General features: G+C 38.0%; 2 protein-coding genes across 7 annotated transcripts in view; both read left to right on the top strand.

Annotated features, from left to right (window-relative positions):
• ptpn4a (protein tyrosine phosphatase non-receptor type 4a) overlaps window positions 1-7,492 on the top strand; it is an 85,573-nt gene extending 78,081 nt beyond the window's left edge. The window contains exons 17-27 of the mRNA XM_015047265.1: window positions 129-212; window positions 317-373; window positions 456-612; window positions 1,439-1,605; window positions 1,699-1,789; window positions 2,580-2,641; window positions 2,745-2,891; window positions 3,513-3,641; window positions 4,188-4,336; window positions 5,715-5,850; window positions 6,459-7,492. Of these exons, the coding sequence (XP_014902751.1) occupies window positions 129-212; window positions 317-373; window positions 456-612; window positions 1,439-1,605; window positions 1,699-1,789; window positions 2,580-2,641; window positions 2,745-2,891; window positions 3,513-3,641; window positions 4,188-4,336; window positions 5,715-5,850; window positions 6,459-6,836 (1,557 nt within the window). The 3' untranslated portion in view covers window positions 6,837-7,492. The remainder of the gene's footprint in view (window positions 1-128; window positions 213-316; window positions 374-455; window positions 613-1,438; window positions 1,606-1,698; window positions 1,790-2,579; window positions 2,642-2,744; window positions 2,892-3,512; window positions 3,642-4,187; window positions 4,337-5,714; window positions 5,851-6,458) is intronic.
• A 4,467-nt stretch (window positions 7,493-11,959) lies between these two features.
• epb41l5 (erythrocyte membrane protein band 4.1 like 5) overlaps window positions 11,960-16,123 on the top strand; it is a 26,756-nt gene continuing 22,592 nt past the window's right edge. For 4 of the 6 annotated variants that reach the window (XM_015047271.1, XM_015047270.1, XM_015047268.1 and 1 more), the window contains exons 1-2: window positions 11,960-12,179; window positions 13,674-13,885. In XM_015047271.1, the coding sequence (XP_014902757.1) occupies window positions 13,706-13,885 (180 nt within the window). In that variant the 5' untranslated portion in view covers window positions 11,960-12,179; window positions 13,674-13,705. The remainder of the gene's footprint in view (window positions 12,180-13,673; window positions 13,886-16,123) is intronic. The other 2 variants (XM_015047269.1, XM_015047272.1) reach the window with 1 other exon arrangement.

Below are 16,123 nucleotides of genomic sequence, written 5' to 3'. Positions count from 1 at the left end.
TGCCCCCTTGTGGTCGAATTAGACGCATTCATGTCTTTGATCTCCCGCACATCTTCAGTATTTATAACGAATGCGGGTCTGTTTGGATACAAGTCTAACTGTGTTGTGTTTTTAATGGATGCTTTCAGCTGAACGGAGTCGTCCCACACGATAATCTGGTCCTGATCAAGATGAGGCCCGATGAACACGGACGTTTCGGCTTCAATGTCAAGGTTAGCTTTAATCCTGTGGTTTACTGGATCAGTTATTAGTCTGCAGCCTTTAAAAAAATATATAAAAATTATTGGACTTTTAACGTGTGTGTGTTTATCTCCAGGGTGGAGCTGACCAGAAGATGCCCATCATTGTGTCCAGAGTGGCTCCGGGAACCTCAGTATGTTAACGACTGAAAGATCTGAGCAGAAACCTTTCAGGGCGATGAAGGATCATTTTCTTACCTGTTTCTGCCTTTTCAGGCCGACCTCTGCGTGCCTCGCCTTAATGAAGGGGACCAGGTGGTTCTAATAAATGGGCGGGACATCTCTGACCACACCCATGACCAGGTGGTGATGTTCATCAAGGCCAGCTGTGAAAGCCACTCTGGAGAACTCATCCTACTGGTCAGGCCGAACGGTAAATTATTTTTTACAGTAAAATCAAAGCTTCTGAACTCAAGTACTCCTAAAAAAATACAGAGAAGTTAAAGGTTTTATGCTGTAGTTCTGATTTTATTAAAAAAGCTCCAATCCTATTTTTCTGTATGCTTAAAGCAGCTGATAAAAGAAGTTAGAAAGGATGGTAGAATCAGAAAGATCAGCCGTACTTGACTGTTTGAGGCTAAGCTACGGATTTTGAAAGAGTTCTTCACACCAGGATGAATGCCTCATTTCAATCATAGCTATGGAATTGTACAACTGCAACCAGGTATTTACAATTAAATATATGGCTGGAAAAAAAAGACAAAAATTGAACAATTTATCCATGATGACTGTTGTTACATTCACCTTTACAAATACAAAGCACGGTGGTGGCAGCATCATGTTGTGGAAGGTGTTTTGCTGCACAAAATAGATGGCATCAAGAGAACAAACACACTAAGGGGAAAAAATTGAAGCAACATTTTAAGAAATCAGCCGTATTGTTAGCATACTTAAGGACAACAAAGTCTATGTTTTGCAGTGGCCGTCACAAAGCCCAGGGATCAGTCAATCTGTTTTGATCAACCAGAAAATTGAGCTGAAAGGATTTAAAATGGTGTGTGAAAGTGAGGTTCTTCTGACATCTCAACTTGAAACCTAAAATGTATGGATTTCTTCAAACCGGTATCTCTTGGAAACCTTCATTACAGCCTGATGCAGAAAAAATCTGGTACCTCGTTAATACAACAAATATAAATGCTTTTCTTCTTCTCATCTTGAGCTCCAGAAAAAGTTGCGTGACTTGCTTCCCTGTCTTCCAGCCATCTACGACGTAGTGGAAGAGAAGGTCGACTCCGAGCCGGAATTTCAGTACATCCCAGAGAAGTCCCTGCAGGATCCCACCCAGCTCGACCAACATGCCTTGAGGGACTCCATGGTGGCTCTGAAGGAAGGCCTGAGTAGTGGAGCCATTCTGGCTCAGTTTGATGTAAGGAGAGCCGGTTCACGCAGTCAGACTGGCCGCATGCATCGGAGAGGGAAAGGCTTATCCTGCTGATCATCTCCATCTTTGATCCCACAGCAACTGTACAGGAAGAGGCCGGGGATGACCATGCTGTGTGCCAAATTACCTCAGAACGTTTCCAAAAATCGCTACAGAGACATCTCCCCATGTACGTGTTTGCTTACTTCCTCCCCTCACACTCGCTCCCTTCTCTGCTTGTTTTCATCTTAAATTTTAGAGCTGCAGCTAATCAAATTAATGGGATAAAAAAAATCCACATTCTGCAGATTTTTCATTTCACCACTAAAGCCTTTTTTTTTTTACACAATATTAGATATAAAATAATAGAATATGAATGAATAATAAATAATTTAATTCCTTTTTTAAATAAGAAAATAAATATTTTATTGCCTAAAATCCAGTAACAGCATTGCTTTAGTGAATGCTTGATTATTTGCAGCAAAGGATTTTTCATCTGCCAAGAAAATACTTCTAACATCAGCACATGAAAAGCTTTCTGCTTGACTTAGCATCAGTACAGTATAGGGATAATCTGGTGAATTTTTTGGGGGATTAACAAATTAATAGTTTATTAACAAAAGATGCTTAGTATGAGTTTACAGATAAAGATTTTTCATCTTGTTTTTTATTTTTATTCAACTTTTATTTTACCAGAATACAAATCCATTGAAATTAAAATCTACTTTTCAAGGGCTAGAGGCAGGAACAAATACAACACACAAAAATGTAAAATGTATATATTGTTGTACAGTTTTTCCCTAATTACTGCTCTGAGTTCATTGTTCTTTCAGAAAATTAGTTTTTTTTAGTCTGCATCCTCCAGTTAATGATTAATGGATTACTAAATTAGTTGAGCATTATTTCAATAATCAAGTAATCACGATTAATAATTTCATCCCTACTAACTGTGTAGCCTCACTCCTTTTATTCTCTAACAGATGATGCCACACGGGTCGTACTGAAAAGCACAGACGACTACATAAATGCAAACTACATCAATGTAAGCATCTTTCATATGTTTTCATTGTAGCTCAGCTGTGACAAAGCGATACGTTGACATTCTTTCTGACGTTTTCTGCTGCATGATGTTTTCCTCTGTGCAGATGGAGATTCCTGCGTCCAGCCTGATAAACCGCTACATAGCGTGCCAGGGCCCACTGCCCAACACCTGCCCTGACTTCTGGCGGATGACTTGGGAGCAGGGCTCGTCGATGGTGGTCATGCTGACCACACAGGTGGAGAGGGGCAGGGTACGTGACACCTACATACCAAAACACCATGACGCTTCTACTGGAGATTTGATTTCAGCTTCCAGGTTTTGTTTCAGTGTGAAGTGAGTTTATACCAGAGAGTTTAGAGTATAAAAAAGAGAAATGTTTCTAGACAGGATCCGTCCTGTCTAGAGAATAGACAAAGCTGTTTAAATCCTGTCTGTCCATCCATCCATCCATCCATCCATCCATCCATCCATCCATCCATCCATCCATCCATCCATTCATTCATTCATTCATTCATTCATTCATTTTCTGTTATCTGTTCATCCCTTTTTCTATTGTCCATCCATCCATTCTTTGTACTCGGTGGATTTAATTGTCCATTTCTAAAAGTCTAAACTTCTCATGCCTGTCTCATATGAATTGCCTGCCTCATTTATTTTCTCCCTTTTCCAAAATATTTAGTTGGAGACTGGAGCTTTATCTTTGCTGCATCTCTTCATTCATTCAGTTTCCATGGAACAAACTCAAGAAAGAGTGAAACCGGCGTTGCGTAACAACATCGAACGCTCCAGAAGCAGTGTTGACACCTGCAGGCTCTCAGAATAATCCGTTCGGCGCACAGATCTGACCGGAACCTTCCGTCTGTGTTTACAGGTGAAGTGTCACCAGTACTGGCCCAACCCAGACAGCAGCGCCACCTACGGAGACTTTAAAGTCACGTGCCACAACGAAGAGGGCAACTCCGCCTTCCTGGTGCGGGAGATGACTCTCACTCACTCACAGGTAACACAACACACGCACGCACACACACACACACACACACACACACACACACACACACACACACACACACACACACACACACACACACACAGTCATTGAACCAAACAGACTTAGAAACGAGGTGCATTCAGCCTGCTGAGAACCCCGAAGAGGTGTGTTGCCATAGTGACCAGTGTGGGCTGTTCTTTTTCTGGATCCCACTGCTGAGCGCCGGTCTCATGCTGTGGGAACTGGTTGCCATGACAACGCAACCACCACAGTCGGTCACGCTGCAGGAAGAGAGAGAGAGCGAAAAGATGAACTAACTGGAGGAACGAGGAGTGGGATGAATAATGTTTTGTTTACAAAATAGGGAATATGTAAATGAAAAGTTGGCTTTAGTACCGCGCATGGGCGTTTTAATGGATCCGTGCTTCTGATGATGCGATTCTGAACTTTAGACTCTATCTGCTGTATCTACTCACATCTCAATAGAGCATATCCTGAAAAACAAAGTCTTTTTTATTTGTCTAGTAATTTTATGTGGTGTTTTTTTTTTCCCCCCAGAGTGAACAGCAGAGAGAGCTCACTCAGCTCCAGTACCTGGCTTGGCCGGACCACGGCGTTCCTGATGACTCTACCGATTTCCTGGACTTTGTGGCTCTGGTACGAAGCAAACGGGCCGGACAGGACCAGCCAATGGTGGTGCACTGCAGGTAGACAATCTCTGAATAATGACAGTAGGAAGGCAGACATGTATTGTACTTAAATATCTTTCATCTTCAATCATTTTCAAGTCATTTTCTTTTCCAAGTGATGTGAAAATTAAAGCACTTCCCCTGTTTAAAAATAAAATCTTATTGGACATGACATAATTTGGCATATATTGGTAAAAGAAAAGTCAAATAAGGTAGAACACTTGAAATGTATGCAATGTCCTTGTTGGATTTCTATCAACTTTGACATTTTAGTAGTTTGCTGGTCTGGAGCATAGGTGTTGGCAGGGGCGCAACTACATACTTTCTGAGGTGTATGCGAACATCTGATCGCCGCCCCTAACCCCAATGATATAAACTTGGACAATTCATCTTTAATTAAAGTATCAATAATAATAAATGTACATATATGTGAATAAATTGCTGGCTACAGGGCAATATTTCATCATTTTTAATATATGTGAGTCAAAAAGCCACTTCTGTTGGCCTGTGTCTAGAACCGCCTATGGGTTATACGATTCATTACAAACAATCAAAAATCAACTGTTCTGCAGAGACAAAGTTATAAATAGGTGGACAACATTTAGGACAGCTGCTAATCATTTCATCATTCCAGAGATAGACCTGCTAATTCATCCTAAGGAGAATGTGCAGTCTTAAAAAATATGGCAAGGAATGGCAGTATATACCATCAAGCGGCCATTGTTCTAGAAGAGCATATTAAATATTAGTTTTAAAAAAAATATGACCAATTATTGCATTTTGGAAGGGTTCTTATAACATGTTGGTAAAAAGTCAGGACTGCAACATTGTTTTTAATAGAACCACAAATTTTTTTGGTACAATTTTGTTGTTTAAAATGTTTAAGTTAACAGAGTGATGATGTTGGAACAAGATAAGCCATGTCAACCAAAAACCAAACAGCTTAAACACTTTACACCAGATGTCAGGCACAGTGGGAAATCCCCCACAGATTAAGGCAGGGAGTTATAAACCACGCCCCTTTGATTCCACAATTCCAGCTGCATGATCTGAAAGCTCACACAGCCTCATGATCTGAGCGGATAAACATTCTGTACTACAAAAATACTGTCAGAAACGCTAGAGGGTTAGTTAGTTAGTTAGTTAGTTAGTTAGTTAGTTAGTTAGTTAGTTAGTTAGTTAGTTAGTTAGTTAGTTAGTTAGTTAGTTAGTTAGTGTGAAATCAAGATGTTTTTTTTATCACAACAAATCGATTTTCACTCAAAGAACAGTTTTGTCAAAATGAACATTAAAACATCATTTTAATAAAAAGATCATAACCTAATATTTAGCCACCTAAGAGGTTAAAGAGAATTTAATTTCTTTCCATTCTTCTGTTTTATCTTTTTTTTCCCAGCGCTGGGATTGGTCGAACTGGGGTTCTGATCACCATGGAGACATCATTGTGTCTGATGGAGTGTGGCCAGCCTGTGTATCCTCTGGATATTGTCAGAACCATGAGAGATCAGAGGGCCATGATGATACAAACACCAGTAAGTAGAGTGGCCATTGTGATCGCGCAGCTGCTTCCTCCTGAGTGCATCCTTCTTTGTTTCCTTTGTTCTTCCCCTGTTTTCCTCCTTTGTGTCCTTTGTTCCTTCATTTATTTCTTAATTTCCTTCTTCTTTGGGTCTTTGGTTTCTTTCCCTCTTTGTTGTACCTCTTTTCCATCCTCATGTTCTCCCTTTTTATCTTTCTTATAGCCTTCCTTATTTCTCTTCTTTATATCTTGCCTTCTTACTTGGATCTTACCTCTCTTTTTTCCTTGTGTTTTTCCTTTTGTGTCCTTTCTTTCTATTTTGTTTTCCTTCTTGGGTCTTTTGTGTCCTTCCTTACTTGCTCCCTTCCTTTTGTGTCTCTTTCCTCTTCCCTTTTATACATAATTCTTTCTTTGTTTAATGTCCATCTATCCATCCCAGTTTCTGGATTTTGCAGGTTCTATATTTAAATCTTTCCTGCTGTGAAAATACTTGCCATAAATTCACAGTGTAATGTAGTATTTCATATTAAAAATGAACCTAAATGATGGGACGCAGGGCCCTTGTAAACAGAACAGTGCTTTTAATGTTCTCTTCTGTTTTTGTGCTTTTTTTCTACTCAGAGCCAGTACCGCTTTGTGTGCGAGGCCATCTTGAAAGTGTACGATGAAGGTCTGTTCAAGCCCCAAGCAGCGGCCGTCTACCAGCTGAAGGAGAAGCCGAGGGAGGAAAAGGCTGAGGAGGAAACGAAGAAGGAAGCGAAGAAAGAGGACGGAAGAGAGTCGGAGAAAGTGGAAGAGGAAGCAGAGGCAGCTGTGGTGGAGCTTCTGGAGGGAGGCCTGGACGAGGAGGATGAGGACGACGACGAGGAAGTAGAGGTGTTGGACGTGGGGGAAGTGACGGAAGAGGAGGAGGAGGAGCCGAGCGTCGCGAGCTGCACCAGCGTGACGAGCGAGACCAGCGCGAACCCAGATCCGGATCCCGTTCCTGCTGACCCCTGACCTCAGCATGGAAGTCGCCAGGAGGAGGAGAAAACAGAAGCACTGTTGCACTTTATGCCGATAAAAACGGAAAAAAAGGACAAACATGAAAACGCTGAACTGAAACGACAACAAAAAAAAAAAAAACTAAACAGAAATCCAGCTGTGTTGAATAGGTACAGTGACGGGGTGTTTTATGATCAGGGTTAGAAGACAAGTGTACAAAGAATAAAAAAAAGTACGAAAAAATAAAGTTTGGATTGGGAAATTGCTGTAGTGCCATAAGTCCGAAGGGGAGGGGCTTCCCCATGGATGAAAAGCTGTCCCGACCTTCATTTTTGTTGTTTTTTTTCTTCTTCTTTTAACCCAGAGGGGTCATCCTGTCCTCTTCTAAGCGAGTCTGCCATACGGACCTGCCTTTTTTAAAGTCCTTTTAGCTGATACAGAAAGAAATCTTATCTTTTGTTCCTCAGACAGAGTATTTATTGTGTTTTAGTTTGTGTCAAACCCTGTCCACTCAACAAAAAAAAGCTGTATGTTCTGTTTGTTTGTACGAGTCTAGAACTTCATGCTTTCCTGATTAAATCTTAGCTAGTGAAATAGTGTTACGCCCCCTGCTCCGTTTTGTTTGAGGTTTTTTTTTTTTTTTTTTTTTTTTTTTTGGGGTTTTTAAAGGGGGAAAAAAAACGCAGTGATTTAATTTATTGTATTTGATTTGAAATCTTTCTCCGCTTTTCTTGTCTACATTTTTGACAGCATAGACTCACAGGTGGATGGCTGAAAGCACTTTTTCACCTCTTTCACCCAATGCTGTGGCAGGTTGGGTACTTTCTCATGCTCTGTGTTTTTGAGCTTGGACACACACAGGCACACACACATTCATAGTTTGCAGTCCTCAGGGCCTTTGTTTAGTGGAGATCTTTATTTAATTTCACAGCAGTATTCAGGCAGAAAGAGAAATAGTTACCTGAGCTAGAATCTGAACTCAACAACTGGGATCATTTCTCGTTTTTTTATCCTGTCAGTGTTCCTGCTGAAGTGTCCTTGAGCCAGACACCAACAGGAAAGCCCTGCATCATTCCAGAAGAAAATCTTCTGTCTGATCAAAATGAGTTTTGCCACACAGATACTTCCAGGTATTTCATGCATTTTTCTTTTTTTTTTTTCTTTTTTTTTTTGTTTTGTTTCAGAGGTGGTTGAAAAGCTGCTACAAGTTTTATGCAATCAGTATTTGTTTGTTTTTGAGGCGCATCAACAGAAGTAGTTACAGTGAGCTGATCTCAGCCTTTAAAAGAAGGGGTGAGTGAAACTCTACCTGTTTTGAACTGGGTTGTGGCAAACAGGAGCTTAGTTGACAGGAAAGACTTCAGAGGCAGCACAAACATTACACATAATCATTTTTCCATCTTATCTTCTCCAGAGCGTTTTACATCAATTGTGTTTGAGTGATGAAAAAGAGAAATGACTCATTTTTACCTCACTAGATTTTTTGAGAGTTTGGTAAGTTATTTTTTTGATCTGATTAACTCATGGATTTTTCTGGAAACCCCTGCAGCTCTGTGCTGCTTTGGGGTGTGTGTGTGTGTGTGTATGTGTGTGTGAAGTCTTATTTGTGTTGCTCTGTCTCCTTTCTTCAGAGGACTTGCAAAATAAAAATTATTTTCATTATTTTCCCCCTTTAAAATCAAAAAACAAATGTCAATTTGTTTTTTGGATTAGAAATGCACCGGTTTAAAGTTGAAGTAAAAGGATGCATGGGTTTCATTTATTTAAAAAAAGATAACTGTGGTGTTTATTTGTATGCATCTTGGTAAATACTACAACTCTCCCTTCACTTACTGCTACTAGTATTTTAGGTTGTTTTTGTGCAAACATGGGGAGTAAATTCTTCTTTTCAAATCAACTGAAGCTCAAAAAGAGGGATGGGAGGGTCTGTGAAGATTATTTTTTAGACCTTAGACCTAGAAGAAAACAATTTTCTCAATTGTAAATAGGTCTAGACTTTGACTGGGCCATTTTTGAACAGGATTTAAACAGCTCTGTCTATTTTCCAATCAGCCTCAACCAGCTCCCTTGTCTCAGTTTCAGAAAAGCAAGCCCACAGCATAACACTTCCACCACCCAGGTTTACCATATTTACAGTATTATGTTTTTTTCACCCGTAAGCTAAAATATTCAGCTTAAGCTGGCTCACCTTCTTCCACTTGTTTCCAAATCGCAGATGGGATGACTTTCTTTTTGCCTCCAGTTTGTTCTTGAGCGTTCTTTAATAAACTACAGAGTCCTGAATAAAGACGGAAATTATACTCTGCTGAAGTTACACAAGTAACTCTACTTAAAGAAAGTATCTAACTTTCTCTTATTTTCTGATCACCTTTAATCACTCTGATAACCATGCATAATTTTTCTTCTTCTTGTCAATTATGCACAACTTTGTATTGGCCTATTGTTTAAAAATACCAATTACATTGAGTTCCTTCGTTGTAAATTGAACCAAAAACATTTTAAAACTTAAAATGTTCATAAACTTTTGAATATTCACCTCCTCTTTGCACAAAATTGGAAAAATGCATCCGAATCCACCTCAGTCTTGCTTGAGAAAATATTTACAGTGTTTGAATCCTCCTTTTTCAGAGAGCTGCCATCCTCTTCCACTTTTTATTTATTGCTTAAGCTTTCCCTCTAGTGTGTCACCTTCCCAAATTCAGCCCAGCATCCTTCAGTCATCTCTGCATAGCCCACACAGCATCCATTCTCCTCATTCTTTCCACCCAGATGCCTCTGTTTTCGGTTCATTGTACACAGATCCCACTCTCTCTGCATGGCCTCAAGGCAAAACGACACATCTGAGCAGAGTACGCCGGGTCCAGAAGCACAGCTCAGTTTTAAACCAGCTAATCAATGTCTTGCTAAAGAACTGGTTTTAACAGTTTTTGTTGATGTGCGTGTGTGTATGAGAGAGAGAGAGAGCTTAAAGCTGCAAATCAGCTTAAAAAAGAAACTGAACAAAAGCGGAAAAATCTCCATAATTTGTCGGGAATTTTATAATTTAAGTGGGAGTTTAAGGTACTGATTGATAGAAGTCGGGAGGAGACGAGATGTGGTGAGGGTTTCAGTTTGTTGTATTTTTGTAAAAAACTAATATCAGTTTTAATTGGTTAGGAGAAGGGGACAGCACTTTGTAGAGAGGATGGGTGGGCAGGTAGTGCTACTGAACATAAAAAGCAGATCTAAGACACGTAAAGCATTGTTAAAATAAGTACTTTTATTCTTAATTTATCGTTGTTTTTCTTTGAAAATGAGACACCTGTAAAGAACAAAGAAGAGAACTCCTAATGACACAGTGCCACTTGTTCATTTTGTGTAAATATTACTAGACCATGTAAATACAATGTTGTATATGAAAAAAAACTTTAAAATAAAAGGGAAAATCATTTGTGAGCAGAAAAATGGTTTTATTTTTATTTGGATGATTCCAAATGTGACACAAATGCTGTGTAATTCAAAGTTTTGTTTGTTTTATTTCAATCTAAAACAGCAAGTGTATATATTTAATGAACCACAAAGTGTTTTACCGTATTATAACCTTTGGTTTATTTCCTACCTGTGTCATAAAAAGAAGCTTTTGTCCTCAGTTGCTTGTTTTTTATCTGGTATTATGGTTTTACGGTGCTTTGGACATGTCTATAAGCTTGATTCTGAACAATTAAAGCTTGTCTGTCAAAGCATGGAGATGTGGCTTCAGATCACATTGCTTTTCCAGACTATAAAAATCAGGTTAGGCAACATCCATCAGCTCATGAGAAACATTGGATCACAACTGAAGACTTCAATTAATTACAAAAAAACATGGACCCCTTGATTTATAAAGCAAATATCTGTGGTTGAACAGCATATCTAGATATTTTATAGGGATAAATCACACAACTTCAGATATATTAAATATAAAATATTTGAAGAAAGGTGTTTCAAATTAACAGAAAGGGGGACCAATGTGGAATATACACAATTAGGGCCCCAAATAGGTTAGACTATTATTTTTTAACTCATTCATACTCCTTGTCAATTTTGACTTGGGAGTTTGGTTTAAATTACTTTGGAAGCTGTAAGCGGTCAGGTAAGTGTCAGGATACATATTCTCCAAACAAGAATCCATTAATAATCCAAACTTTATTTGTTTGGAGTTGTGATGTTTTGAATGCTTGGTATAATCTCAAGTTATATAATAATAATAATAATAATAATAATAATAATTATTATTATTATAATAATAATAATAATAATAATAATAATAATAATAATAATAATAATAATAATAATAATAATAATTATTATTATTATTATTATTATTATTATTATTATTGTTGTTGTTGTTGTTGTTGTTGTTATTACTATTTTTGGCCAAAATATTGATTCTGCATCTACAAAAGACATATCTGACCCATTAGTCCTTTCAAGTACTGTTTAACCAAACAACCCAGGATTGATATTATTTAATACTCTTATACAATTAGTTTCCAAATTGTTATTAAATTAAAGAAGTCTAAGTCATTTGAAGCAAAGCAAATAAAAATCAAGGAATAAATTAATGTCTAGATCTAGAGCAATGACTCACACTCACACTAAGCAAGTAGTTACTAAACACTAAATATTTTTTTTATTATTATTTTATCTTATAAATAACTAGAGCAATGTACTGATTTAAATAAATACAATGAGGGCATCAACCTCCTTCAGAAACCATCCAGAGATGTCTAAAGAGTGATTCCTTCAGTTGATCAGTAGAAGGTGCTGCTGCCACATGAATCTGATGCACATAATTTGTGGCTAAAATTCAATAAACAGAAAGGAAATGCCTTTTCAATGCAATTGAAGCATTTCTATTCTATTTTGTAAATATTTTAATCATGGCTGTATTAAGAGCTTTTCTTTTTATGAATCCTGCTCAGTGACTGTGCGCTGAAAGTATACCATCATAACTTCTTGAGCAGAAATTCTTCCAGATACAGATATTACTATTAGTACAATTTTATAATTATTTGTAGTTAGAAAATAAAACAAATAACGTCCGAAAGCGGGGAAAGGGTTTGTCTCTTTAAATATGCTAATTCGATTTTTTTTAATTTGTTCTGGATTTGTCCTGACGTCACTTCCTGAGGAGAGCTCGACTCCTACTTTTTTGTTAGGACTGTGAGGAAAATTATCCTGTGGAGGGAGGACGGCGGTTTGATAAAGAAAAAGCGGAGAAATTGACAGAATAAAGCTAAGTTACAGAGTATGGGACTATACAAACTTCCACTTTAGCGGAGTACAATGCAAGCGGACGTGCTTTCCCCGTGAATTCTTTACCAGGAGGCTTTTTTTGTAAGTATCCAAGTGTGTGTCAGTCAGTGAGCTCCGGGAGCTAACGGTGGTGTTTGTTTTGTTGTAGCGGAGCACGTTCGGAGTCTCTTCTATTCGACTAGTTCTATCTGCAGCCGTCAGCCGGTGTGATAAAACAAGTGCCCACCTGTTGCTTATATTCAGGTACTTCAGGCCCTGACCGTTACAGGTGTCGCTAGGATTAAACGGTTACTTCCCAATCGTTGTTTCAATTTAAGATTAAAATGTGAGGGAATGTTCCAGACTTTTTGAAGAAGAGCTCGGTTGCTCGGAGGGGAAAAAAGCGGCGGGCATTTGCTGATTGCGAACTTGAGATGGACAATACGCAATTAAATCTGCGTTTATTTGCCGGGGGCTTACTCAAATAGTTTTGAAAACGTAATAAATCGTGGAATTAAAGATGTATTTTTTCCGTTGGGTTTTAGTTTTTGACGCTGAAGTTAGGACCCGATGTCCGATAGGACATCTGCTCATTCAGCACTTGAGTAAAGGGATATTCAGCCTTTATTTTTGAAGGAATCTGGACTACAGCCTCCTGGCCACATTTAAAATATTTAGATATTTCTCCCCTTGAATCAATTATTGTATATTACAGATTCCTATAAAATGTCTTTGACTGATACGTATTCTATCAATTTAAATTCAAAATACTTAATTTATCGGAGAAGCAAGATAAATGTTGCTGTAACTCGTACCTTTCTTTAGAATTGTTGTAGATGCTAATGGCTGTGGAGGAGGGATCTCCTGTGGTGGTCTGTATTACAGCGACTTTGATGAAGCCTCTGACTGAAGACACTCTGTTATGAAGAAGATACTCAATTGTTCAATCCAGTTTGGACAAGACTTGAAAGAGCTAACTTTGACTTGTCAAACATTCTCAGTTTTTGACATCTGGACTTTGGATATGATTTCATGTAAAGTACTTAATTGTTGCTCTGGTTGAATGTTTAGGGTATTTGTCCCACTGGATAGCGAAGCCTTGCCCCCGTTTGTTGTATTTTTCAGCCTCTAAAGGTTTCAAATGCTAAAAAATAAACTTCCTGCACATTTAACACTGGAATTGTAAAACATTTTAAATGTCCAAATAACCAAACAAAATAACCAAAATGACAATAATTAAAATGGATTATGTAACCAAAATTGCATTTCATAAAACAATAATCATTCAGTTTAGACAGGCAGAACAGGCAAATGTAATAAAAGAGGAGCATCTGTTTAATAATTGTTGTCCAACTGTAAATCATTGATCTCATTTCATCATGCTGTTAATTGATTTGTTGCTTATTGTGAATTTGTAACAGGCTTATCATGTTTTGTATAATGTTGTTTTATGATTAGTAGAATGTGTAGAAAATAAAACCCAGCCTGATAAATTGTATTTCTAGACCCTGAAATCTGCAACTTTCCACTGTTTCCAGGGACTAATAATCAGTGACACACAGCTACTTTCTTACCAATTTCATTCTTCATCAACAGGTGTGGTCCTGTTGTTCTGTTCCTCACCCATCATGCTGAGTTTCCTGCGCAGGACTTTAGGCCGGCGCTCCATCCGCAAACACGCCGAGAAAACCCGTTTACGAGAAGCACAGCGGGCCACGACACACATCCCTGCAGCCGGAGACGCAACGTCTATCATCACCTGCCGGGTTTCCTTACTGGATGGGACGGATGTCAGCGTTGACCTGCCGGTAAGGAGTTTGCTCCAAGTTGTGCCCAGACAGTGAGACATTCATGTGTGGTGCAGATAAATAATAAATAATAGAATTAGACTTTGTTCTAAAAAACTGATGTATTGGGTTAATTTCCATCTTTCCCTGTTGGTTTGTCTGCTGGTTTTTTTTCTACACAGTCAGTTAAGGCTGAGTTATTAATTAAAACTCTTGCAAAAGATATTCTCAAGCTGATATGAGACAGTTATTCCTGGGAAAAATGACAGGAGTGTACTGGTGACCAATGTGTACCTGTGTCAGTAGAGCAGTCCAGTTAAGCCTCTGGAGTGTGTGAGTGTGTTGAAGCACTGCTGATCACCTGTAATTCCATGATCCTCTCCTAAGAGCACATGACAGCATCACATGACATGTTGGACTCATCATCCCATCCCATAACTCTCCTTCTTGTTCTTTATTTCCATCTTGTACCAAATTAGTTTTTCCTTTTCTCTGTCTGAGCTGAAGTAGAGCTCTGTGGAGGCTTCCCTCATATATTTGTGTAAATTTAATGGTGGTCTATAGAAGTAAAACTAAAACATACATGTTTTTTGTTTATTTATACATAAACAAATATGTCATTAGCTAACAGTTGTTAGCTAACGACATACAGTTGTTAGCGCAAGATGTTCTAAGAACATCAGGCGCAGTCTAAGAACGTCATTGACTACAAGTGTCTAAAGAGGCTAAATTTACCTCATTGCTTCATAAAAAATTACATCAGGGTTTCTGCAAGTGTCAAAGACTTAATAATGGCAGATGCGTGTTTAATTTGTGCTTTTAAAGACAAATTTTTATTCTGAAGCAGATTACAAAGTTGTGTTGGTATTTTTGAAAATGAATCAAAATTTTTAGATACTTGAATTTAGACACTAAGTCAAGCATGAAGAGTGTTTACAGATGGAGGATTCAAAAACATAGATTGAGTTTAGGAACAATAGTTTTGCTTTTTAGCATTCAAAACTAGTTTTATAATTTCAAAGATTCCTTCAACCTGTTATCTTTAGCAACTTTTCCAAATGTACCGAAAAAGCAACAAATTATATTTGTGACATACTGTTGGAAACAATGTGTGGATTCCTCTCTGGTACAAAAGCCCCAAAACTCTCAGACATGCAGAACTCCTTAGCAGTGTAAAACTGATTTTTATTACCTATATGTCACAAGTGATGTCAAGTGTGAGACTGGCCAAATTCTTATCCTATCAGCTCATTATAGTTTGCACAGAGAGGTTGTATTGTACTCTTAGTGAGTTTTTTTTTTCTTTCTAGTGGAATGTTATCAGCCTGGACTCTTTCTCTCTGTTCCTCTCTGTTGCTCCTGTTTTCTTCTCCTCTCTTGTTTTCTTGTTTGGCATGAATTGTTGCTGGAATTTTTACAAGGCTTTTCCATCAGTTTGTTGTTCATTTTTACCAGTTTAATTCATGGAGCTGTTGCAGATAATGCTTTATTTAAAAACTTTAATGTTGCTCCCTAATATATTTTAGCTAATCTATTGTCTCAAGTCTTTTTCATTTAGCATTGTGTGAATAAAATGTAATAATGCTTGGGTTTGATTGTTGTTAATGAGTTTAGTGAGTAGCAGAGCTAACTCACTAGCTCTGCTGCTGAGCTAGTAAGGAGAAGAAGAAGAAATCAACATTTCTTCTTCTAATGTGCGAAGAAGATATGTTGATTCTCTTTAATTCTCTTTATTTTGCATTTAAAAATAGTTAAATGTGCCCAAAATTCCATCCTTGTTCCCCCCCCCACCCACACGCTCATGCTTCTCCTTTGTTTATTTTTTTTTATACCCACTGGCCTCTCTTTGCAACTAATGATCATGAAAAGCACTCCCATTTGTCTCTCCTGCCTCCTCATCCTGTTTTTGTGCTTTCAGCTGAGAAACTGGACAGCTGATGTGTAAAGCGAGTTATTATTGCCAGAATAAAATCAGCAAACACTTAGAACAGATTAGATGTTTTTCCAGATGATCGATTGTTGTAGGAAATACCATAAACACTTATTTTCAAAAATATATATTTAATAACTGTCAGTTTAGACAAGACGAACTGCAAAATACTGCATAGCAGATTTTGTTGGCTTAAATATTTCAAGAGCATATAGATGCACACTTTGCATGTCAATAATATATTCAGACAGCTATATAACAGTAACATCACCATTGAACAACATTTTCCCTAATTTATAGAGGTGTGCCGATCGATCGGTCACCGGTCA

The sequence above is a fragment of the Poecilia latipinna genome, unplaced genomic scaffold (assembly GCF_001443285.1).
Source record: "Poecilia latipinna isolate Pla-1442-1.1 unplaced genomic scaffold, P_latipinna-1.0 Scaffold817, whole genome shotgun sequence".
NCBI classification, from domain to species: Eukaryota; Metazoa; Chordata; class Actinopteri; order Cyprinodontiformes; family Poeciliidae; genus Poecilia; species Poecilia latipinna.
The sequence above is the reverse complement of the archived record's forward strand: the minus strand, read 5'-3'. Positions and strand labels throughout refer to the sequence as shown.